General features: G+C 45.8%; 1 protein-coding gene across 2 annotated transcripts in view; it reads left to right on the forward strand.

The window, feature by feature from the left end:
• Positions 1 to 2,587: 2,587 nt before the first annotated feature.
• Positions 2,588 to 25,926, forward strand: part of TBC1D4 (TBC1 domain family member 4) — a 241,368-nt gene continuing 218,029 nt past the window's right edge. For both annotated transcript variants that reach the window (XM_069758130.1, XM_069758129.1), the window contains exon 1: positions 2,588 to 3,417. In XM_069758130.1, the coding sequence (XP_069614231.1) occupies positions 2,971 to 3,417 (447 nt within the window). In that variant the 5' untranslated portion in view covers positions 2,588 to 2,970. The remainder of the gene's footprint in view (positions 3,418 to 25,926) is intronic.

Below are 25,926 nucleotides of genomic sequence, written 5' to 3' on the forward strand. Positions count from 1 at the left end.
CAGTCATGTAGTATATTGCCCAGCCACGTAGTATATTGGCCAGTCACGTAGTATTCAGCACAGAGCCACGTAGTATATTGCCCAGTCACGTAGTATATTGGCCAGCCACGTAGTATATTGCCCAGTCACATAGTATATTGCCCAGTCACGTAGTATATTGCCCAGCCACATAGTATATTGCCCAGCCACGTAGTATTCAGCACAGAGCCACGTAGTATATTGCCCAGCCACGTAGTATATTGCCCAGCCACGTAGTATATTGCCCAGCCACGTAGTATTCAGCACAGAGCCACGTAGTATATTGCCCAGTCACGTAGTATATTGGCCAGCCACGTAGTATATTGCCCAGTCACATAGTATATTGCCCAGTCACGTAGTATATTGCCCAGCCACATAGTATATTGCCCAGTTACGTAGTATATTGCACAGCGACGTAGTATACAGCACAGAGCCATGTAGTATATTGCCCAGCCACGTAGTATATTGGCCAGTCACGTAGTATATTGCCCAGCCACGTAGTATATTGGCCAGTCACATAGTATATTGCCCAGTCATGTAGTATATTGCCCAGCCACGTAGTATATTGGCCAGTCACGTAGTATATTGCCCAGCCACGTAGTATATTGCCCAGTCACATAGTATATTGCCCAGTCACGTAGTATATTGGCCAGTCACGTAGTATATTGCCCAGCCATGTAGTATATTGCCCAGTCACATATTATATTGCCCAGTCACGTAGTATATTGCCCAGCCATGTTGTATATTGCCCAGTCACGTAGTATATTGCCCAGCCACGTAGTATATTGCCCAGCCACGTAGTATATTGCACAGCAACGTAGTGTACAGCACAGATCCACGTAGTATATTGACCAGCCACGTAGTATATTGCCCAGCCACGTAGTATATTGCCCAGCCACGTAGTATTCAGCACAGAGCCACGTAGTATATTGCCCAGTCACGTAGTATATTGGCCAGCCACGTAGTATGTTGCCCAGTCACATAGTATATTGCCCAGTCACGTAGTATATTGCCCAGCCACATAGTATATTGCCCAGTTACGTAGTATATTGCACAGAGACGTAGTATACAGCACAGAGCCACGTAGTATATTGCCCAGCCACGTAGTATATTGCTCAGCCACGTAGTATATTGGCCAGTCACGTAGTATATTGCCCAGCCACGTAGTATATTGGCCAGTCACGTAGTATATTGCCCAGCCACGTATGTCACAGGTTAAAAATAAAAAATAAACATATACTCACCTTCCGAGGGAGCCCTTGTAGTCCTGTCACCTGTGTGCGGTGCACTCGGCAGCTTCCGGTCCCAGGGTTGGTAGCGCAGGACCCGTGATGACGTCGCGGTCACATGACCATGACGTCATGGCAGTTCCTTGTCGCATACCATCGTTGCCACCGGAAGCTGCCGCTTGCATGGAGCGGTTATCGGAGCGTCGCGAGGAGCGGGAAAGGCGGCGGAAGGTGAGTATATAATGATTTTTTATTTCTTTTATTATTTTTAACATTAGATGTTTTTACTATTGACGCTGCATACGCAGCATCAATAGTAAAAACTTGGTCACACAGGGTTAATAGCGGCGGTAACGGAGTGAGTTACCCGCGGCATAACGCGGTCCGTTACCGCTGGCATTAACCCTGTGTGAGCGGTGACTGCGGGGAGTATGGAGCGAGCGCCGGGCACTGACTGCAGGGGAGTAGGGAGGGACTAATCGGACTGTGGCCGTTGCTGATTGGTAGCGGCAGCCATGACAGGCAGCTGGCGAGACCAATCAGCGACTTGGATTCCATGACAGAGACCGCGACCATTGAATATCCGTGACAGAAAGAAGGACAGACGGAAGTGACCCTTAGACAATTATATAGTAGATGTGTCTCACTGACATATTATATATATATATATATATATATATATATATATATATATATATAGACAGTATATATGTTTTAACGAATATTTGAGGACATTGATCCATTGTATGTCCGTTTTGCAAGCCTGCGAGTGTGACGCCGGTCTTATTCTCAGTTGCACATGGAAACAGAGAAGCAATGGAATGAAATTGAAAGGGAGAAGATACAGATTAGATATTAGAAACAACTTTTTGGCAGTGAGGGTTAAAAATGAGTGGAACAGCTGCCACCAGATGTGGTGAGTTCTCCTTCAATGGAAGTCTCCAAACAGAAGCTTGTCATACATCTGTCTGAGATGGTTTAATCTTGCCTCGAGCAGGGGGCTGGACACAATGACCCTGGAGGTCTCCTCCAACATTGTATGGGGGATGGTATATGGCACTGATTGCATGCCTAGGACAGTGGCTGAATCACTGAGCTCCTGTGACCACTGTGGACCCCATCACAGAGAGCTGCATACTGTGCTGTAGGACATGGTGAAGCGACAGTAACACAGGAAGCCACAGTCTCCTCAGGCACCCTGCCATCCTGCAGAGCTCAGGTACAGGGACACCCCCGCAGTCGCACATGGTCTCACCGGACAGCACTGCAGCATTCTGGAAGTGGGGCTCTAAAAGTTGTTGTTCAGAGGGGGGTTCTCAGAGGAAGGGGAGGGGCGGCAGGGAGGAGCGGCGCCGTGTGCTGTTGTCGCAGCAGTCTGGGGTTTCCCTCGGTGCTGGACTGATTCCTGGGATCCCTGTGAGCAGTTCCTGGGACTGGCGCAGCCTGCTGTCATTCTCGGCACGCTGCAGACTATTGGTGAGAGTGGGCAGGGAGCAGGAGCTGTCATGACGCGGGGCGGAGGGCTGTGGGCAGCAGACCGTCTGTAGAGGAGCCCGCTGCCATGTGCCTGCTGTGAGCTGTGCTGCCGCCGCCTCCTCCTCCTCACTTCTTCTAGGATCGTGCCTTGTCCATGGGGCAGCTGCTCTCCTCTCCATAACGTGTGCCCACCCTGGCTGCAGGATCACCACAGCACGCTCAGCCCATACCCTCTGCTGGAGGAGCCATGGAGAGGAGAAGTTCTGCAGACCAGTGTCACCCTCTGTTGCAGGAACAAGCTCTCCCAGACAGGACTGCCAGGGGGGAGAGGAGCTTCCGCTTGTGGTATGTTGGGTGGTCTTCCCTAGACCGAAGGACAACTTTACCAATGCTGCCATGGCTGGTGGCAGAGATCCGCAGGCGCGCAGAAAGGCAAGACCCTCCTGGCTGTGTGGCCCCTTGCCGAGAGGTCCAGCTCCTGGTGGTCGCCCCGCACCTTCGCTGTGTGCCCTCTTTGAATGGAGCCAGTGGCAACACAGCGGTCTTCATCTTTGAGCACAAGGCACAGCACATTGCCCGCTTCATCCACAATACCCAGGACCCCTCATACTTTGCCTACTTGATTAAGACTCAGCCTGACAACCCAGAGTCTGAGATGGCCTGCCATGTCTTCAGGGCTACTGACCCCAGCCAGGTGAGACGTCAGAAGCAGATTGATAACGTACAGGTTGGCAGGCGGAAAACACCAAGTCAAACCTGTGGAGGAATTTTCGTAAAACGATTTCTGTAAATGATCCAATGTTGGATGACCACCCCAAACATGTCTACAGGGAGCTGTCTGCTCCGCAAACATGTCTGCCTGGTGTATACCTCTGTTCCTAGAAGGCCACGGCGTACGCTTCCTCCTAGAATCTCAGGCATAGAGTGACAGATGGGTGTTATCATCTCCCTTGTCAAATGGGTGTGTTCCTATGTAATCTGACTGTCGGCACTGATTGGCTAAAGTCAGGGACACACCCCCAACGCGTACCACCCAGTTGTCAGTTCATCCATTTCTAGGAGGAATAACGGGAATAGTACAATGCGGAGGTTTATGAAAGATGCTCCCGAGTTATGTTATTGGGAGTAATAAAGTATTTCCAAAAGTCGGACATGTCAGAAGAAGAGACAGGACCTGTTTAAAGGGACTCTGTCACCTGAATTTGGAGGGAACAATTTTCAGCCGTAGGGGCGGGGTTTTCGGGTGTTTGATTCACCCTTTCCTTACCCGCTGGCTGTCCGTAGTACATGCCTGCACAAGGCAATCTTGTACTATAGAGAACAGAGAATGAACTTCAATCCAATATTGCAGCCAGCGGGTAAGGAAAGGGTGAATCAAACACCCGAAAACCGCGCCCCTATGGCTGAAAATTGTTCCCTCCAAATTCAGGTGACAGAGTCCCTTTAAGCTTCCATGTGCTAGGATTGTAGATTATTTGTTGGTGTGCACAAGGCCCCGAGCGTGGCATGTGTGCCCGTTGTGGTATAAAGGATGTTCTGTCTGTTATTAAGAAGTAGGAAGTTGTGGTTGTGTCCTGGACGCAGGTATCCTGGTTGTCAACTGTAGTAACGAGTGCCGAGACCTGCCCGGAGAGCGCAGCTGACCTGTGCCTGTTTCCATGATCCATGCCATTACTGTGACACTTGGAAGTGAATCTCCACCAATCGCTGGACTAGTCCTACTGGTCCACTGGAGGAGATGCAGCTCTACAATCTAGAGACAACCTGGGTGCCTGGGAGTACTGAGTTACAGGGCTTGACCGATTAAACCAAATTGCCACCTTTCCACCAGATAGGTGATAACGTGCTATTGATGGGGGTCTGAGCTCTTGGACCTGCACTGATCAGCAGAACGGGGGATTGTTATCATTGACTGGGCACTTCTATCACCCTTACAGATCGGACGCCGGACTGCTGCTCCATTCATTCTCTATGGGGCTGCCGGAAAAGGCGGATGGATGGTGCACATGTGCACTACTGCTACATGCTAATGGGGATAAAAGTTTCCCATTCTCCCAGTCGGTGCAGGTCCCAGCTGTTGGACTGCCACCGATCAATACGTTATCGCCTATAGAATATGTGCTGTAGGTGACAATTTTCTTTCATCGGACAACCCCTTTATGTGAGGCTAAAACGATGACATCTACCCGTGTTACGTGGCATCATCTATGCATCAAATGCAGAAAATCTGTGAATAAAGTGTGTAGCTATATATCACTGTACACTGATAAAACATAAACCAATACAAGTGAGATAAATACTGTATGAGGCAGAAAACGAATTCACGACATATACGTGTAAGTGATTAAACCACAAACCAACCCTGAAGTGTTCTACAAAGCGTCAGCTGAGGCTAAGCATGGCGTGTGAGCAGGCTGATCTTGTTTTTGTTTTTAATTTTGTAACCTGTCAGAAAGATGAGCCATAAACGAGTAGGTGGACAACTTCTAGGACCCTTGCTCCTTGCAAAACTGCAACAGAAAAGGGCCCCTATGTAAGAACAGTTATGGGCCCTATGCAGTCCAATAGCTCATTATAATGCACAATGTCCCCTCCTGTGGAGGTGGAAATGGGCCCTTTACGTCTTTGGCCCCTGTGCGGTTGCACCGATGACATGTCTGCCCCTTTGTGTGAGATCCTGCAGTCAGTATCCCACAAATCTAAGATTTATCACCTATCCATTGACCAGATGATTAATGCTTATTTTTTGATTGTGCACTGTGACCGGCCCTAGAGAGGTGGGACTTGGCATCAGACCCCCACGATACTTATATGACCCGTGCAATGTACAGCTTATTATAGGGTCTCTTTTGTTCTGCTTCTGTATTTGGTGCCTCCTTAAAGGGAATCTGTCACCACTTTTTTGGGCATATCATGTGAAAATATCATCCAATTCAGTGTTACCTATGCATTATAACAGTACTTTTGATACACCTTGACTAACCTTTGATCAATAAATACCGTTTATATTCCTCCCGCTGTGTATGTAAATCTGCTTGGTCCTGGTTTTGGTTTTATGCTTTGCCCACGCGCAAGATACCGTTTGAATGCGCACCCGCGGTAACAGTACGCAAACGCAGAAATTACCCGAAAGAAATGCGTAGAGCAAGACAGGATGGTGAGAGAGATGGACAATAAGCCCCACCCATCGGACCGAGCAGATTTACATACACTGCGGGAGGAATATAAACTGTATTTATGGATCAAAGGTGGAAGTCAAGGTGTATCAAAAGTACTGTTATAATGCATATACACTGAACAGAATGATGTTTTTACATGATATGTCAAAAAAGTGGTGACAAATTCCCTTTAAAGCATCATATTCTGCAAGATTGTATATAGATCTGTTAGCAGAAACATCTATGTATTGCCATTTAACTTGAGCGCCCTGTGGGCACAGTTACAGATTCATGCAGTGATCATTTCATGTGCACATGGAGCCAGCGGCCATAGTGAGGTCACATTTGGCGATTGGTATCTACTTACTGCACATCTGAGAGTCGGAAGCAGGGAAAGTCATGGATAGAATAGGTCCCTGTGTAGGATCAGTATGTGGGCCCTTTCCAGGCCAATAGCGCATTACAATTCCACCTGCTTTGGAGCTTGATGTGGGCCCCCCTACCTGTTAGGCCAGTTTCACACGTCAGTGGCTCCGGTACGTGAGGTGACAGTTTCCTCACGTACCGGAGCCACTGACATACGTAGACACATTAAAATCAATGCATCTGTGCAGATGTCATTGATTTTTTGCGGACCGTGTCTCCGTGTGCCAAACACGGAGACATGTCAGTGTTCGTGGGAGCGCACGAATTACACGGACCCATTAAAGTCAATGGGTCCGTGTAAAACACGTACCGCACACGGACGTTGTCCGTGTGCAGTCCATGTGCCGTGCAGGAGACAGCGCTACATTAAGCGCTGTCCCCCCCACTGGTGCTGAAGCCGCCATTCATATCTTCCCTGCAGCAGCGTTTGCTGTAGAGAAGATATGAATAATTGTGTGTAAAATCAAGATCCAGGTCCCCACCCCCCTCCCACCCACTGTGCGCCCCCCCCCCGCTGTGATTAAAATACTCACCCGGCTCCATCGCAGCGTCCTGTCCTGGCCGCACCTTCTACTGTATGAGCGGTCACGTGGGGCCCGCTCATTTACAGTAATGAATATGCGGCTCCACCGCTTTGGGAGGTGGAGCCGCATATTCATGATTGTAATCGGCCCACATGACCACTCATACAGTACAAGGTGCGGCCAGGACAGGAAGCAGCGCCAGCCAGCGAAGGAGCTGGGTAAGTATTTTAATCACAGCGGGGGGGCCGCACAGGGGGTGGGGACCTGGATCTTGATTTTACACACAATTATTCATATCTTCTCTACAGCAAACGCTGCTGCCGGGAAGATATGAATGGGGCTTCAGCACCAGATGCAGGGGACAGCGCTAAGCTTTAGCGCCGTCTCCGGCACGGTGCGTGTGGTACCCAGCACGGTGCGTGTGGTACCCAGTGGGCACACTGATGTGCCACAGAAACGCACCGGCACACGGACACGGATAATTCCGGTACCGATTTTTCCGGTACAGGAATTATCTGGACGTGTGAGACTGGCCTTAGGCCCATGTACTGCTGCAGAGGTGTCACCAATGGTATGTCCACTCCTGGTATAGAGACCCAAAACTGAATCAGCCATCAGGAATTAGACAGCCGGCCCAATACTAACATCATTTCTGGCTTTTTGGCATCATTCCTCCTGGGTGGTTATCATGTTAATGATTCTCAATCTTATAATCACTGTGTGAAAATCACGCTGCAGAGCAGGCTAAACCTGGTGCTGCGCTCTGTGATGAGGCTTCATTAGGCTAGGTAAGCCATGACGTTTTGTAGGGTTCTCAGGTAGATGACATTCATCCTAAAAAGAATATAGACACCTTCCCCCAGGATCCAAAATATCAGTAAAATTGTTAGGGTAAGTTCACACAGGGCAGTTTTGCTACGGTTTTATTATGCTAATTTTCAGCTGCTTTTTACAGTACCAGCAAAGCCTATGAGATTTCAGAAATCTCATGCACACACATTGTTTTTTTGTGTGATCGGTATTTTTTGCTTTGCAGTGTTTTTTTGGACATAGAGCATGTCACTTCTTTCAGCGTTTTTCCAACGTTTTCCACCCTTTGACTTGAATGGATGGTGAAAAAACGCTGCAAATACACAGATTGACTTTTCTTGCAGCGTGTTTGCTGCAGAAAAGTCAAGGACAGCTGGATGTGATGTCACACTCGGCCCTGCTACATCTAGATGGCAGGCTGCATGATGCGTCCATGCATCCTGTCATCCAGCAGAGCAGGCCCGATGCCCATTCATTTGATTGGGGAGACCGACAATACAGTGTTTAACATGCTGTCATATGCATGACAGGGCGGCAGACACCACTTGTGATCACCGGGGAAATCATCCTCACCGGTCAGAGAGCCGAGCTTCCCACGCTGTTAGAAAACAGCGGAGAGTGCTCAGCTGTGATTGGAGGTGTAAACTCACCTCCGATCACTGGTGTCAGCTGATAGGACTACTGCTCCCATCATCGTGACACCTACAGCCGCTAATAACAGCGAGAGCAGGAGATGGGAGTTTTCATCTGCCGCTCCTATAGATAAATAAAATTTAAAAAAAAAATGGCGTGGGTTCCCCCTATTTTTGATAACCAGCCAGACAAAACTCACAGCTATTCAGTTATCAAGAATAGATAACGCTTTTTAAAAATTATTTAAATAAATAATTTAAAAAATGGCGTAGGGTCCCCCCCATTTTTGACAACCAGCCTTGAAAAAGCTCCCAGCTGGGGGCTGGTATTGTCAGGCTGGTAAGGGGCTTTGGATATAGGCCCCCCCACCCTAAAAAGAGCAGCCCGCAGCTGCCCAGAAAAGGCGCATCTATTAGATGCGCCAATTCTGGCGCTTTGCCCAGCTCTTCCCACTTGCCCTGTAGAGGTGGCAAGTGGGGTAATGAGGGGATAATGTCACCTTTCTATTATAAGGTGACATTAAGCCGGCTTAGTAAGACACCTATCCATTACTAATCCTATAGTAGTTAAAGGGTTAAATAAGCACACCATACAGTAAGAAAAAAGTCTTTTAATGAAATAAAACACCACACAGTTTTGCCATCTTTTTATTGTTCTGCCATTCCAAAGCGAAGCCCTCGATCTTCTGAAATAAAATTAAAAATAATAAATCAACTATGTACTCCCTGATCCGTCGCAGTCCAATATGACGAGTGTCGCACGCAGTATCTAGGGGAGATAAAGCTTACAACCGGGAGCGCTGCTAATGCGTCCGCTCCCGGCTGTAAGCGACTGGGGAATGAATGAGATGGAGCGGGCGCAGGCTCAGTAACTAGCGGTGACATCACCGAGCCCGCGCTCCCTCACAGCTTGACGCGAGGTTACCTCTACACCGTGGGAAAATGCCAGGGATCGATCGATCTATCTATCTACAGGAAGCTGTTTTTTTTTTCTCCGTGTGCACTGAACTTTATTGGCATGCACAAAGAGAAAAAAATACGCATGAAAAAAACGCACCAAAAAAACGCACTTACACCTGCGTTTTTGATGCAGCTTCTTTCCTGCCAAGAAGATCAGGTTTTGCTGCAGAAAAAAACGCAGCAAAAACGCCCTGTGTGAACTTACCCTTATTAGCCACAGCTAGATGTAATATTAGTGCTGAGTCGTTATATCAGACATAGACGCACAGAGAGCTGCTGCAGGGAAGAGGGCACTGCACTAAAAGGGGTTGTCCAGTGAGGATAGGTTATCACCTATCCCCAGAAAAGGTGATAGGTTGCTGATTGGAGGGGTCTGACCACTGGGACCGCCGTGATTTACAGAAGGGGACACTTTTTCCACTTCGCCCATAGAGAATAAATGAAGCAACGCACTGCCGGTCCATTCTGTATGTGGATAATGGAGATTAAACTGCCCATTCTTCCCATCAGTGCGCCCACCGATCCATAAGTTGTTTCCTATCCTATGGAGAGGTGATTAATTATCCTCACTTGGCAACCCCTTTAAATAAGAGATTCTGGAAAGCTGCGACCAGTCAGGAAGCAGCAGGAAGTAGTGCATGATCACCATTCTGATGAATTACCGTCTATGTAATACGAGGCACAGACAAAGCAGCTGTCTCTTCTAGGTCACAGTGGAGAGTCCTGGGCAGAGCCCCCCAGTGTATGATGTCCATGTCTGCCTTTAGGGTATGGGGGCAGGGGTTGGCGTCATGGAGCCTTTCATGACCAAGTTCTACCTTTTTTTTTTTTTCTTGTGTGGGGTCAATAGATCAGTGATCATCAAGGTCCCTATGTCCGGGCTTGCACACAAGGTGGCATGTACGCAGTCACCCTGCACAATTGCTATATGGAGAGGGTAAGCCCACGTGCGGGCATCTCTGTGCTACACGCACCAGTAGCGTGGAATCCACGGCATCTGAGGCCGAGCATTGACCTCATACTGGATAATGTACAGTGTAGCCCAGTTACAGCATCGAGGCTGGATGCGATAACAGCACACTTGGGATGTGCGGCAGAGTCACACAGCACATAGTTATTCATGTTCTGAACCACAAACAAGCAAGACAATTGTAAATACATGCTGAACTCTTCTATTGTTTTTTATGGAAAATTGTGGTGTGTGAACGTGGCCTCAGACCTGTCCTTCCACATAAGCAGATGACGTGTGCAGCCGCCTATCACATAGGCTCTGTCCCCTTGTTGTATGCCAGGCGCAGCTCGGTGCTTCGAGGACTGGCCGGGACTATACAGAGCAAAGTGTCAGTCACTTTTTCATCAATGTGTTGAATCATATTTTCAACCATTTTTGGTTCATATATCTGTTTTTACTTACGGGTAACCATTGGTTTAATTTTTATTTCATGGATCAATAGTACACGTGAAAATAAGTGACCCCTTAATATATCTTATCAGAGAAATCTTTCTCTGCAGGACTGATCATTTCTTCTCCGAATTTTCACTTTATGTGTAAAATGTGTATTCAGTGCAGACAGATTGTTGCATTACTGAGATAGGAGACGGCAGTTAGTGCTGGTGAGACTCTATGGAGATGGGAGGGAGGAGGAGGGAGCAGCTCGGCCTGTAGCTCTTACCCCTTCTCCATAGAGTCTCATTAGTACTAACTGCCGTCTCCTATCTCAGTAATGTAACATTCTGTCTTCTCTTATCATTTTACCTGTGAATTGAGAATTTTGAGAATAAATTATGAGTCCTGACGGAGAAAGAAACAGAATTCCCTAATAAGATAAATTACAAAGTTGCTTAATTTCATGTGTATTATTGATTTATAAAAAATAAAATGATGGTTACACATTAAGTAAAAAACAGACACATGGAGTAAAATGGATGAAAATCTGATCCAACACATTGATGAAAAAGGTCTGTTTTTCTTAGATGAAAAAAAAGACAGAAAACCTCAAGGCACCTTCCACCTGTCAATTAAAGGGAACCTGTCACCCCGTTTTTTGAGATTGAGATATAAATACTGTTAAATAGGGCCTGCGCTGTGCGTTACTATAGTGTATGTAGTGTACCCCGATTCCCCATGTATGCTGAGAAATACATTACCAAAGTCGCCGTTTTCGCCTGTCAATCAGGCTGGTCTGGTCAGGTGGGCGTGTTCACAGCGTTCTTTTCTTCCCCAGCTTTCCGTTGGTGGCGTAGTGGTGTGCGCATGTCCAGAGTTCCGACTTCCCTGCGCCCACGTGAAGACACAGCGCGCGATCTGCGCTGTAATCCCTTGCATCGGTGGGGGCGGCCATCTTCCTGTGGCCGCGCGTGCGCAGATGGAGTACTCTGCTGCACGGGGCTTCAGGAAAATGGCCGCGGGCAGCCGCGCGTGCGCATTAGAGATCGCGGCGGCCATTTTCCCAAAGCCGAGTTTGCACAAATAGAACACGTGTCTGAAAATGAAGCTTTAGTTGAAAAACCAGCCAGAGGCACAATGAGAAGCTGCAGAGCGGTGCCTGATAAACAATGGAGGGAGCGCGGTGTTTGCTGTAGTGCCATGACCCCTTCAACAGCTCACGTGTCGGGATGCTGAGAGTCAGGTCCCCACCAAACGAATTGATTGTCATATCCCAAGAATCGGCCATCATTGCGGTTGATTGCTGCTACCAAGATGCCTTTATTCTGCGTAATCCATGGATGATCCATTGATTTTTAATGCTTTAGAATAAATGATCAGCCAGCCTCTTAGCATATTGTGTGATCTTTCTATTAAAGACTTCATTACAGGTTTTGCACCAGGTTAATAACGTACAGCTCCAGGAGCACACCGCCCATGGCAAGCAGAAAGCCAGGAGTACGGTGTTCATTTTAGGACATGGTCACAAATCAAAGTCAAACATCAGAAATACTCTGTCTGATGCCTGACTCTGATGCCTGACTCTGATGCCTGACTCTGATGCCTGACTCTGATGCCTGACTCTGATGCCTGACTCTGATGCCTGACTCTGATGCCTGACTCTGATGCCTGACTCTGATGCCTGACTCTGATGCCTGACTCAGCTAAAATTAGTACCTGGGATCACTTGAGCTTGTGGTGCAATGGTAAGGCCGACGGCTGGATCTAGACGCAGGATCCGTTTTTTTTCCGCCGGATCCGTTTTATTTTTCTGCCGGATCCGTTTTTTTACGCCGGATCCGATTTTTTTTTTTTACCTCGGATCTGTTTTTTTACGCCGGATCCGGGTGTTTTTTCGCTGGATCCGTTTTTCTTCCGTCGGATCTGTTTTCTTCGCCAGATCCGTTTTTTACGCCGAATCCGTTTTTTTTCGCCGGATCCGTTTTTTTCTGCCGGATCTGTTTTTTTTACGCCATATCCATTTTTTTTTACGCCAGATCCGTTTTTTTTACACCAGATTTTTTTTTTTCGCTGGATCCGTTTTTTTCGCCTGATCCATTTTTTTTTACGCCGAATCCGTTTTTTTTCGCCGGATCCGTTTTTTTCTGCCGGATGTTTTTTTACGCCATATCCATTTTTTTACGCCAGATCCGTTTTTTTTTTTACACCGGATTTTTTTTTTCGCTGGATCCGTTTTTTTACGCCAAATCCGTTTTTTCGCCTAATCCATTTTTTCTTCCGGATCCGTTTTTTTTTTACGCCTGATCAGTTTATTTTTGCGCCGTATCCGTTTTTTTACACCAGATTCATTTTTCTTCTGCCGGCGTAAAAAAACGGATCAGGCGTAAAAAAAACGGATCCGGCGTAATAAACTTTTTTTTTTACGCCGGATCCGTTTTTTCCGGCCGCAGAAAAAAACGGATCCGGTGGAAAAAAACGGATCCGGCGTAAAAAAACGGATATGGCGTAAAAATAAACGGATCAGGCGTATAAAAAAAAAAACCGATCCGGAAGAAAAAAATGGATCCGGCGAAAAAAACGGATTCGGCGTAAAAAAAAAGGATCCGGCAAAAAAAAAACCGAATTTGGCGTAAAAAAAAACGGATCTGGCGAAAAAAAACGGATCCGGTGTAAAAAAAAACGGATCCGGCGTTAAAAAAACCGGATCTGGCGTAAAAAAAATGGATATGGCGTTAAAAAAAACAGATCCGGCAGAAAAAAACGGATCCAGCGAAAAAAAACGGATTCGTCGAAAAAAAAACGGATCCGGTGAAAAAAACGGATCCGGCGGAAGAAAAACCGATCCGGCGTAAAAAAAAAAAAACGGATCCGGCGTAAAAAAAAAAATGGATCCCGCGAAAAAAACCCGGATCCGGCAGAAAAAAACGGATCTGGCGTAAAAAAAAAAAACGGATCCGGCAGAAAAAAAAACGGATCTGGCGAAAAAAAAACGGATCCGGTGTAAAAAAAAATGGATCCGGTGTAAAAAAAAACGGATCCGGCGAACAAAAACGGAGCCGGCAGACAAAAACGGATCTGGTGGACACAAACGGATCCGGAAAAAAAACGGATTCTGAGGAAAACGGATCCTGCAGAAAAAAACGGATCTGGCGGAAAAAAAATGGATCCGGCCGACAAAAACGGATCCGACAGAAAAATAAAACCGATCCGGCGGAAAAAAAACGGATCCTGCGTCTAGAGGCTACAGCCGTCGGCATTACCATTGCACCACAAGCTCAAGTGATCCCAGGTACTAATTTTAGCTAATTTTACTAATTTTACTAATTTTATGTATCAGAATCAAGTATCAGACTCAGGTATCAAAGTCAAGTATCAGAGTCAAGTATCAGAGTCAGGTATCAAAGTCAAGTATCGGAGTCAGGTATCAGAGTCAAGTATCAGAGTCAAGTATTAGAGTCAGGTATCAAAGTCAAGTATCAGACTCGGGTATCAAAGTCAAGTATCAGAATGAGGTATCAGACAGAGTATTTCTGATGTTTGACTTTGATTTGTGACTTTGATTTGTGACTTTGATATGTGAAAGTCAGGTATCAGAATCAAGTATCAGAATGAGGTATCAGACAGAGCATTTCTGATGTTCGACTTTGATTTGTGACCATGTCCTAAAATGAACACCGTACAGGAGGCAAATGTGCTCCTGAAGAAAGAAAATGAAACAAACTCCTTAAAGGGAACCTGTCACCCCCCCCCCCAGGCGTTTGAAACTAAAAGAGCCACCTTGGGCAGCAGTAATGCTGCACTCTGTATTCCTTCCACACTGCAAAAACATACTGATAGGGAATGTAGATTGTGAGCCCCAATGGGGACAGTGACGATGATGACTGTAAAATGGTGCAGAATATGATAGTGCTATATAAGCAATGCATAATAAATAATAAAATAAAAATAAAACGCAGTCAAATTGACCCTTCTAAACTGGCCTTTCAATTATGACATCTACCATACAAAGTGACGTGAGCAGGGCTAAATGGTCACAGGGATGTGACAATGCTGGCGCACCTTGCTTGTAGATGTAAGCTTTTGGATTTACAATTCTCCAAGGTGGTTAATTTTAGGGGGTCAGTGAAGGTCCCAATGCAATGACAGCGACCACTACACAGTGAATGGAGGCAAATCTTATCCTCTCCATTAGGTCACGTCCAGCCATGCCTGAGCTGGAACCAGAAGATTGGTAGACGTGCTGGATGTCGGGCTGTTCCCAATCTGATCTGATATTGATGATACTTCCTGAGTTATGGTGATCAATATCAGTAATCTGGACAACCCCTTTGCGCTCCATTGTGTCTCTTAGTTTTGTAGAGGAGTGGAATGTGGTGCTCAACTATCGCTCTTACCCCAGAGGAGATAGGTGTGAAATGTGTAAAGGCGGGTTTACATCTCTTTGAGAACACAAGATATTTATTACCATATTAAAAATACACAGTAAAGACTATTAATAAGTTGGAGCAGAGAAATGTTGGACATCTCACCCTAGTGAGAAGATGGTGTGGATACAACCTCAAAATTACAAGGTCTATTACTCAGCCAAGGTAATTTTCTGTGTCAGCCACACTTTATAATTTCCATTGTGATGGATCAGGTACTTTGAAGGACCACTTTTGTGCCATTTTGGCTTTCATGCTATTATTTTTGAGCTTTCATTATTATAAAAGCTTGTTGGTGTAAAGTTCTTGTTCCTATTATTATTTACTATGCCTTTATGTAGCTGTGTGTTGATATACTCTTTTCCCTATCATTACTAACTGCTAGTAAGAATCCAAGGTTTGGAGTCTGGAGGCCCTGCTAACCTTGTGGCGTTCCAGTATGTAGACACTTCATTGCACAGTGAAAGTTCAAGGGTGTACAATGAAAAGCGGGATTGCCAGGATGAGTGACGAACTGTTAGAGACGGTCTCTGTTTTGCCTTGATCTGTGCTTATTTTCCTTATTTGTCCTCATATTTTCCAAGAATGCGTTCTTTCGTGTTTGTCATAAACGTCTATGATGCTTGAATTAAGTGGGTTTTACCAAGTTTCTAAATTAACCCCTACTATAGAATAAGAGATACTTTCTTGATCTCTGGGTGACCACCTACTGGGACCCCCAATGGTCCCCAGGATGGGGCGATGACGAGTCACATCTGAATAGAACAGAGGTCGAGCATGCACACATCTTCTCCATTCATTCTTTATGGGACTGCTAGAGATAGCAGATTACTGTACTTGGCTATATGATGTAACAGATAATTTGTGGGAATTACTAAATTTTCACGTCTCATCTAAAATATGTAATGGTATTAGAAGCCACCATTATAGCTGCATTGTTGCATGTTTTCCTGTAATGTATTTTTAGGTTTTCTTTTGGTATTAATACATAACAGTAAGACAACAACTATTAAACATATTACGTGTTTTCAGATTTATCAACAGCTAAGGCCAGTTTATATTGCGTTAACGGGCTGCTGTTAACGCAATTGCCAATGTGTCATCGCGCTAGCGCAGATAGAGCTAGCAGATGCTCTATCTGCGCTAGCAGTGACGGACCCGGAAACGCTGCAGCCCGCGTTCCAGGGTCCACCACTCAATGACGGCACATCGCTAGCGCACACCCATTGTGGGCGTGCGCTAGCGATGCGTCCAACATAAAACTAAATGGCGGCGTTAACGGACTACATTACACCGCAGTGTAACATAGTCCGTCTAACAGACGCCAAAAACGTAATGTGAACCTGGCCTTAACAATAAGTAATCCTAAAACAGTAGGTATCATCAAAAAATAGTTTGTTAGACATAGGCCAAACTTTGTAAGAGCAAATATTCAATGGATCCACGTGGCCTAAATGTACATAGAGTACCAAGCAGCGTGCCACATTATGTTCAAATAATGCATCAGTGTCCATCACCTCCAATCGTCTTATTCCACAAAGCTTCAAATTTATAAGAGCATTTCTTAAAGGGAACCTGTCGCCCCCAAAATGGAAGTTGAGCTAAGCCCACCGGCATCAGGGGCTTATCTACAGCATTCTGTAATGCTGTAGATAAGTTCCCGATGTAACCTGAAAGATGAGAAAAAGATGAGAAAAAGAGGTTAGATTATACTCACCCAGGGGCGGTCCTGGTTCTGTTCTGGTACGATGGGTGTCGCAGTCCGGGGCCTTCCATCTTCTAAAGGTACCGTCACACTAAGCGACGCTGCAGCGATACCGACAACGATCCGGATCGCTGCAGCGTCGCTGTTTGGTCGCTGGAGAGCTGTCACACAGACCGCTCTCCAGCGACCAACGATCCCGAGGTCCCCGGTAACCAGGGTAAACATCGGGTAACTAAGCGCAGGGCCGCGCTTAGTAACCCGATGTTTACCCTGGTTACCATCGTAAAAAAACAAACAGTACATACTTACATTCAGCTGTCTGTCCCTTGCCGTCTGTTTGCTGCACTGACTGCTGGCCGCAAAGTGAAAGCAGAGCACAGCCACAGCGGTGAGTCACCGCTGTGTGACTCACCGCTGTGCTGTGCTTTCACTTTCACTTTGCGGCCAGCAGTCAGTGCAGCAAACAGACGGCAAGGGACAGACAGCTGAATGTAAGTATGTACTGTTTGTTTTTTTACGCTGGTAACCAGGGTAAACATCGGGTTACTAAGCACGGCCCTGCGCTTAGTTACCCGATGTTTACCCTGGTTACCAGTGAAGACATCGCTGAATCGGTGTCACACACACCGATTCAGCGATGTCTGCGGGGAGTCCAGCGACGAAATAAAGTTCTGGACTTTCTTCCCCGACCAGCGATCTCCCAGCAGGGGCCTGATCGCTGCTGCCTGTCACACTGGACGATATCGCTAGCGAGGAAGCTGCAACGTCACGGATCGCTAGCGATATCGTCTAGTGTGACAGTACCTTTATGATGACGTCCTCTTGTCTTCAGGCTGCGGCTCCAGCGCAGGCGTATTTTGTCTGCCCTGTTGAGGGCAGAGCAAAGTACTGCAGTGCGCCGGAAAAGGTCAGAGAGGCCCGGCGCCTGCACACTGCAGTACTTTGCTCTGCCCTCAACAGGGCAGACAAAATACGCCTGCGCTGGAGCCGCAGCCTGGAGACAAGAGGACGTCATCGTAAGAAGATGGGAGGCCCCTGACCGGACAGCGACTCCCATCGGACCAGAACAGAACCGGGACCACCCCTCTAATCTAACCTCTTTTTCTCATCTTTCAGGATACATCGGGGGCTTATCTACAGCATTCCAGAATGCTGTAGATAAGCCCCTGATGCCGGTGGGCTTAGCTCACCTTCGATTATGGGGGTGACAGGTTCCCTTTAATTTTTCATTAATTTGGCAATTTGTAATTTACATACATGATCACCACTGTCCCCCTTGAGGCTCACAATCTAGGTTCCCTATCAGTATGTCTTTAGAGTGTATGAGGAAACCCACGCAAACACGGAGAGAACATACAAACTCCTTGCAGATGTTGTCCTTGGTGAGATTTGAACCTAGGATGCCAGTTCTGCAAAATGCAAGAGTGTTAACTATTGAGCCACCGTGCACCCCTTAAATAAGACTTTGTACATTGCAAAATAGTTATTTGCTTTACTAGAAACTTATTGCATTACATTGGGTGAACTCTGAAGAATAAATCGCAACGTATATAGCATGTGACAGATTATTTACTGATAGTGAATGGGGGTTTCTTCAAATGAATATAATTTTACAATTGAAATTTGGCAAACGTTATGAGACTTGTGACCACCCAGTTTAATTACCTCCAGTTGTCCTGTATTACTGGATCACCCCACTATGTACAGGAAATATGTAAAATCTTTGCACTTTATAGTCCACCTGAGCTTTAGGGCACAGATTCTTGCTCCATAATTGATTGCATGACACATGCTGTATTTACCAAGTAGCTAAATAAGTGCCTTGATTTAATAAGTAGGTGTCTGGGTACAAGGATGATTGTTCCTGGTACAAGGCTAGAAGTAATGATGGACAATGGCGGCCTGGGTCCGGTAGCTGATTTACTGATACACAGCCATAACTTCTGCAGACTGCTGATCTGTGTCAGCACAGGCAGATAGTAACTGGAAGCCTGTTTAGTATAATATTGCCAACTATGCCATATCAAATGAGACGTTTGTGTGACTAGGTTGTTGTTGTTGTATGACGTTTATCTAAAAATGCTATGGACACTTTTGACATGGAAAAAAAGTAATTTTTACATGTCAGTGGTATAGCTTTAGTTAATAAAAATGCACTAGGTTTTAGTCTGCACTTCCTTCATTCATTTTCAGACCCTCTGCTATGCATCTTGCAGCCTCATCTAAGTTTCAGATATTTTTCATGTGGGAGTGTCCCTCCCTGTAATACATGCTGGATGAGGTCTGTGTGTATCCAGGGTGCTATTGTCTTCACTTGCTTTGATGTAACAGCACAGCTCCAGAATTCCTCCTTTTTCCTTTGGCCTGTTGATTCTGCTCTCCATAAGACTCTACACACTTTCTTCCCTCTCCAATAAATAACCCTCTTCCCCTCCATTCTTCTACCTGTAAGGGAGCTCATACACTTGAAGTCAAAGTTGTATGAAACCTTCAGATTCGACCATAACTAACAGTAGTAATTGATGCCTTGTTTCTCTGATTTATACAGTAAAAGCCTACTATGCTTAATATTAAATAATGCTCCCTATTGTTGAAAAATTTCATTGGAAATGTTTAGATTTTTTTTTTCATGATTGAAATGCCAGCTGTACTGATAGAGGCGGGAGGAAAGAGTTAATCCACATTCCATTTCTTTTTGGGTGTAACTCTTGTGCAATTAATATTGACAGTCTAAACATTTTCTTCTTTCTCGCAGATAAGATACTGACAGAGTCTGACATATACTCTCCCAAACAGCGGCAGCCCTGCCAAGTCTTGCCTTATACAAATGCTGAACAGAGGGCTTTTTATTGAATTAAAAGGAATTTTGCACTTACAGGCTGTGTTATTCCAATGTGGATTCATAGCTACTCTCTCAATACATCACTATACAAGGGGATCCAGAAAGGAGGGGCAAAAGTAAAGGCCCTTAGGTACAGTGGTAAATGGCTGGTGACCGAAAAGCAAAGCTGGCTTATTTGCCCAGGGAACTGTTCCCAGCACAGCTTTTATTTTTTCATAGCTAAATGTGAACTGTTCTTACATAGTGTGGTATAAGAGGGAGACATCGAAGCGTCATAAAGCTTTTTTCGGATTGAAATTTGCAAAAACGCGGTCTGTTGTGACAGCGCAGCGAAACTTTCAGAATGAATTTGGTACACATGCTCCATATAGAAACTGCATTTCACGTTAGGCGAAAGAACTCCAAACCACTAGGTGCTTGTCCTGGGACACGGTGGGGCCACCCAGAGACTTCTGGAGAGTAAAGTGAACAAGAATGTGAGCTGTGAATGAGCCTAGTCCAACAAGGCAACCGGGCTAATTAGTATTGAACTACCGATGCCACTGAGGCAAACCAGCCTGAACATTTGCATATAGATAAACTTGGATAGTTAATGGGTCTTTTCATGTTAAAGGGAAGCTGTGGCCTGTTTTGTCCTGAGTCAACTACAGCTATGACCTTAATCAGCGCCTGTGCTGGAGCCCATCAATGGTTGTATAACCCCCTATGTAACCCAAAAAGCCTTGTGAAGTTCTCCCGCGCTGTATGTTAATCCTGTCGGTCCGGTCCATGGGTGTTTTCAGCCATCTCTATCCCTCCCAGTGGCTGATAGCCGTCCTCTTAGGCCTCTGTCACACTTTCGTCGGGAAGCTCCCGTCCTGCTGCATCACCGAGACGTATCGACGGACGTGTGTCAAAACGTATGTGACGGGTGCACTGGGCTCGTCTTTCTGATGGACCTGTCGAGGCTATGTGCACCTGTTGTGTGGATTTCACAATGTATTACAAGGAACGCTAGCTGCCGGGAGCATCGGTGACGCTGCGCGGGACGTCGGTAGTGAGAATATTGCAATTTTTTTTTTTTTAAATTATTTTTAACATTCTATCTTGTTACTATTGATGCTGCATAGGCAGCATCAATAGTAAAAAGAGAAAGAGAGCGAGCATTTCCCTGACGGGAAATTCTTCCACGCATGCTCAGTTTGAAAACACGGGACCCGTCGCTGGATTTCTGCTTTTCACAGTCACTGATGCATCCTGCGCCAATAGGCTTCCATTGTAGCCAGTGACGGGCAGCGCAGGATGCGTCGCTGACCGATTTTCCGACGTGCAGAAAAAACGTTCCTCTGAATGTTTTCTCTGGCCTGGATCATGACAGTTCTGCTCCCCAGGTCCTACATTCTCCTACATAGTTCAGTCATTTAAGGTACCTTCACACATAACGATATTGTTAACGATATCGTTGCTTTTTGTGACGTAGCAACGATATCGTTAATGAAATCGTTATGTGTGACAGCGACCAACGATCAGGCCCCTGCTGGGAGATCGTTGGTCGCTGAATAAAGTCCAGAACTTTATTTCGTCGCTGGACTCCCTGCAGACATCGCTGGATCGGCGTGTGTGACACCGATCCAGCGATGTCTTCACTGGTAACCAGGGTAAACATCGGGTAACTAAGCGCAGGGCCACGCTTAGTAACCCGATGTTTACCCTGGTTACCATCCTAAAAGTAAAAAAAAACAAACACTACATACTTACCTACAGCCGTCTATCCTCCAGCGCTGTGCTCTGCTCTCCTCCTGTACTGGCTGTGAGCGTCGGTCAGCCGGAAAGCAGAGTGGTGACGTCACCGCTCTGCTTTCCGGCCGCTGTGCTCACACAGACAGTACAGGAGGAGTGCAGAGCACAGCGCTGGAGGATAGACGGCTGTAGGTAAGTATGTAGTGTTTTTTTTTTTTTTTTTACTTTTAGGATGGTAACCAGGGTAAACATCGGGTTACTAAGCGCGGCCCTGCGCTTAGTTACCCGATGTTTACCCTGGTTACCGACATCGTTGGTCGCTGGAGAGCGGTCTGTGTGACAGCTCTCCAGCGACCAAACAGCGACGCTGCAGCGATCCGGATCGTTGTCGGTATCGCTGCAGCGTCGCTTAATGTGAAGGGGCCTTTAGCCTTATTTCTATGTAGAAGATATGACTTGTTTGCACCCAGTTCTTTCATGAAGACCACTTCTGAGTACACTTCTCTGAACAGATGGGTGTAGCTGGTCCCATGGCTGCTGGCAGTTGTCACTGCTGGATATCGTTAGGTGTCATAAGATTATTCTGATATTCTATGGAGACCGGTGACGTGGATCAGAGTGAAGACAGAAACACGGTATATCAAGACTCAAAGTATATTGTAGGAAAACAGGCTTCAGGTGCAAGTGAACAGAGGTTCTACGAATCAAGCAGCAGACATATACAGACTCAGGAACATAAGGGTGTTGTCAGTACAGACCGATGATGAGAGTTCAAGCCCGGACTGGGCTCCTAGCAGTGAGCAGGCCGCAGCGGAGGTGGGTGCAGAGCAGATCCGGAGAAGTAAAGTCTTTCAGATGGGAGGCAGACCGGTAGCAAATGGGGTATCCCGATGAACAGAAGAGACAGGCAAGATACAAGTCCTTCTAGCTTGGCAGCAGGTGAAGTACGAAATACACAAGCAAGGTATAGTGTGCAGAGTCCCTTCATATAGGCTGCAGACAGGAAACAAGGAATATCAGACAGGAAACAAGATGGCCCCTGTGAAGCCACTAACTCCATCTTAGATAAGGGCAAGATCCGGCAGCCTAAGGGCAAGACTAGGCAAAACAGGTACACAGTTCAGATCCTTACATTAGGTCTTTTAAAGGGAAGTAAGCTTGATGTGTCTTTCATCTGCTGCACTAATTTTTCTTGGCCAACCTCTGCGTCTATGCTTTCAAGGTTACCAATTTGTTCATGTTTTTTCAAAAGAGCTTAAACAGCACATCTTAAAACCCCAGTCTGCTCTGAAATCTTTTCCTGGGATCGATCTTATGGACTGTTGTCTTACCGCGCTCACTCTTGCCCTGGTGGGTGACCTGTGACATGAAACTGTCTTCCACAACCTCACCTTTGTAGTAGGTTCTCTTCCTATATTATCTACTACAATGTTGCAATGATGTTGTAAGCAGAATATTAGACCGCACTTTCTATGGCATTTTGTTATTCTTTAACTGTAAAAGTCTCGGATTTACTTTTCCTTCTTTTTTTTTAATTGGTGAGGCCAATGCATGACATACGGGAGCACATCCAAAAAGTAAAAAAAATATTATACATTTCTCTTTCTCAGCATTTTACCTCTCACATGATTGCTGTTTTTAGGTTACAGGCTCAGTAAATATTCTGTGGAAAATTTTGTCTTTTGTATTTGATGCATCATTTTTTGGAAAAGTATAGGTTACAATGAGTAATACTGCCTGCACTATGGGTTTTTGATGCTCAATTTACAGAATGATAATGATTATGATTTGCTGACTCAATTTAACTTTCTAATGACCTCCATACATAGGTTTTTCACAGGACCAGATGACTCTACTCTTCTGAATTATGATGTCGGTGTGAGAAAGATCCATCATTTTGTATAAAACACCTGATACTTCTGTTCTTTCTGTAGATAATTCACTATTAGGCTACGTTCACACTAGCGTTGTGCGCCGCTGCGTCGGCGACGCGACGCACAACGCACCGACGCGTGTGTCGTTTTTTGACGAAAATCGGACGCAAGAAAAATGCAACTTGTTGCGTTTTCTTGGTCCGACGCTAGCGTAAAAAAAGACGCACGTGTCAGAAAACGCAACAAGCAAAAACGCAACAAGCAAAAACGCATGCGTCCCCCATGTTAAACATAGGGCGCATGACGCGTGCGTCGCCGCTGCGTCGCCCGACGCTAGAGCGACGCACACTAGCCGAACGCTAGTGTGAACGTAGCCTTAGAGATGCAGTGGCTTACTTCCATCTCCATATACAGAACACATGCATGCCCTGTCATGCCCAGTGTGCATGTTTATCAACTGCTATTAGCTAAATATGCAGCAAACCTTAAAAATTCTTATTTTCTAAAAGGAAAATAAGAATGTTGACAAATTTGAGATGTTGACAGATCTTATATACAGTACCTGTCTGAACAGGGTTGAAAAGTTATATAAAACACAACCCTCAAGTTATAGTCAACTCTGACAGAAGTAACCCTCAAGTTATAGTCAACCCTGTCCGAAGTAACCCTCAAGTTATAGTCAACTCTGACAGAAGTAACCCTCAAGTTATAGTCAACCCTGTCCGAAGTAACCCCCAAGTTATAGTCAACCCTGACAGAAGTAACCCTCAAGTTATAGTCAACCCTGTCCGAAGTAACCCCCAAGTTATAGTCAACCCTGACAGAAGTAACCCTCAAGTTATAGTCAACCCTGTCCGAAGTAACCCTCAAGTTATAGTCAACCCTGACAGAAGTAACCCTCAAGTTATAGTCAACCCTGTCCGAAGTAACCCCCAAGTTATAGTCAACCCTGACAGAAGTAACCCTCAAGTTATAGTCAACCCTGTCCGAAGTAACCCCCAAGTTATAGTCAACCCTGTCCGAAGTAACCCTCAAGTTATAGTCAACCCTGACAGAAGTAACCCTCAAGTTATAGTCAACCCTGTCCGAAGTAACCCTCAAGTTATAGTCAACCCTGTCCGAAGTAACCCCCAAGTTATAGTCAACCCTGTCCGAAGTAACCCTCAAGTTGTATTCAACCCTATGCTGGTGATGATGCGTGTGTCCATTTCTTTCAGTCTACCTTTTCCGATCAGTGACAATATGATGAGATTGGGGCATGAGGGCATAGTTGGCCAAGTCAATGAATAACTTCTGCGTGTCTAGTCCATCCTGGAGCACTGAGCCGCAAGTAGCGCTGTGAGCGAAAGGAAGTTTTTTGGTTTTTAGTTATGTTTTTCCCTTAAGAAAAAAAAGATAATCCGGAAAGATATCGGGAGAAATGCAGCAAAATCCAAATAGTAAATAAACTTGGCCTTAGAGCTCATGGTTCTGTATTGTAAGTTAATTCACTCGTCATTGTCCAGTCTCTAGTCTTTAGGACACTTTGTGCCACCTTCTGATTATACACTGCCGGAATACCATGACTACCACAATTCCTCTCCATGACACTTGATGCCATTGTACTTTTGAACATGTTTGTGGTATGCAGACTGAGATGGATGGCACTAGCTGACGTTGACCCTGATGGCAAAAGAGCGGGCTATGAATAACTGTCGCCCCCTTGCCTGTAGCCATAGCTGGTAATTATGGAAGTTGATAATGATCGTTGTGTGTTCTGGGAGAGTTGTGCCCTGTGCAATATAGCAGTACCTCACTACCTTGCACCGTGCTGATCCGTAACATCTGCGGACTGCTTATTTCTGGCTCACCTAGCAGGTAAATGAGGAAAGACAGAACGTGATGAACCTTTGTCTGCTTTTAGTCAAACCTGCTCTGCACAAACGTGTTTATACAGCACGAACTGCCCGACTCCTGATCTCCAGCTGACAGGCCGGTTTTCATCTGCTTGACTTTCTTTCCTGGTGCGGGGAACAGAATACCTAGAAATGAACATCGTAAAGTGACATCTTCATAATGACATTGACTCCCAGGCAAATAGGAACATATTGTACAATCTGCATTCGGGGTCAGAAATGTTTTTCCTATCCTTGTGATATCCGTGACTAAATGTGTCACAACCTGGAGAAACCCTTGTTATTACACGGAATAATGCGCCAGCTATTATCACACATGTGAGGGTATATGGAGACTTCTCAGCCATACCTCCTGATCTCTAAATGTTGTGACTGTTATTATCAGAGGTCACTACTGGAGTAAACAAGACGTACATAACTTCCATAGACTTCAATGGAGAGTCACAGTGCAAGCACGGCTGATTGCCCGTCAGGAAAGGAACGCATAGCCCCTTTTCTCAGCCAGATAAGGCTGAAGCAAATCATGAGTTTCTCTTTTGTTAATTTGGGTCTTTGATCGATTTCTCCATTGCAGTGGACTGTAGGCTAAAGTCTGCACCTCTGGTCTATGGCAGTAAAGGTTTGGTTTGTAAGGTTCCGCGGTAGACTAATGGTCTGAACCCCCTGATATCAATAGGTTCGGCCGATGGTCTAATGTGTATGGGGGTGTCGGCCAACTAATGGTTAGCAGAGATGTCTATCGGACATGTCTGATTTCAGTCTGCCGATCGCATTGTTATTCTGAACATACGCTACCATGCCATGTCAGTCAGCAGGTTTGTCAAAAACACATTACCAAAAAAGGGCC

The sequence above is a fragment of the Ranitomeya imitator genome, chromosome 3 (assembly GCF_032444005.1).
Source record: "Ranitomeya imitator isolate aRanImi1 chromosome 3, aRanImi1.pri, whole genome shotgun sequence".
Lineage (NCBI taxonomy): Eukaryota > Metazoa > Chordata > Amphibia > Anura > Dendrobatidae > Ranitomeya > Ranitomeya imitator.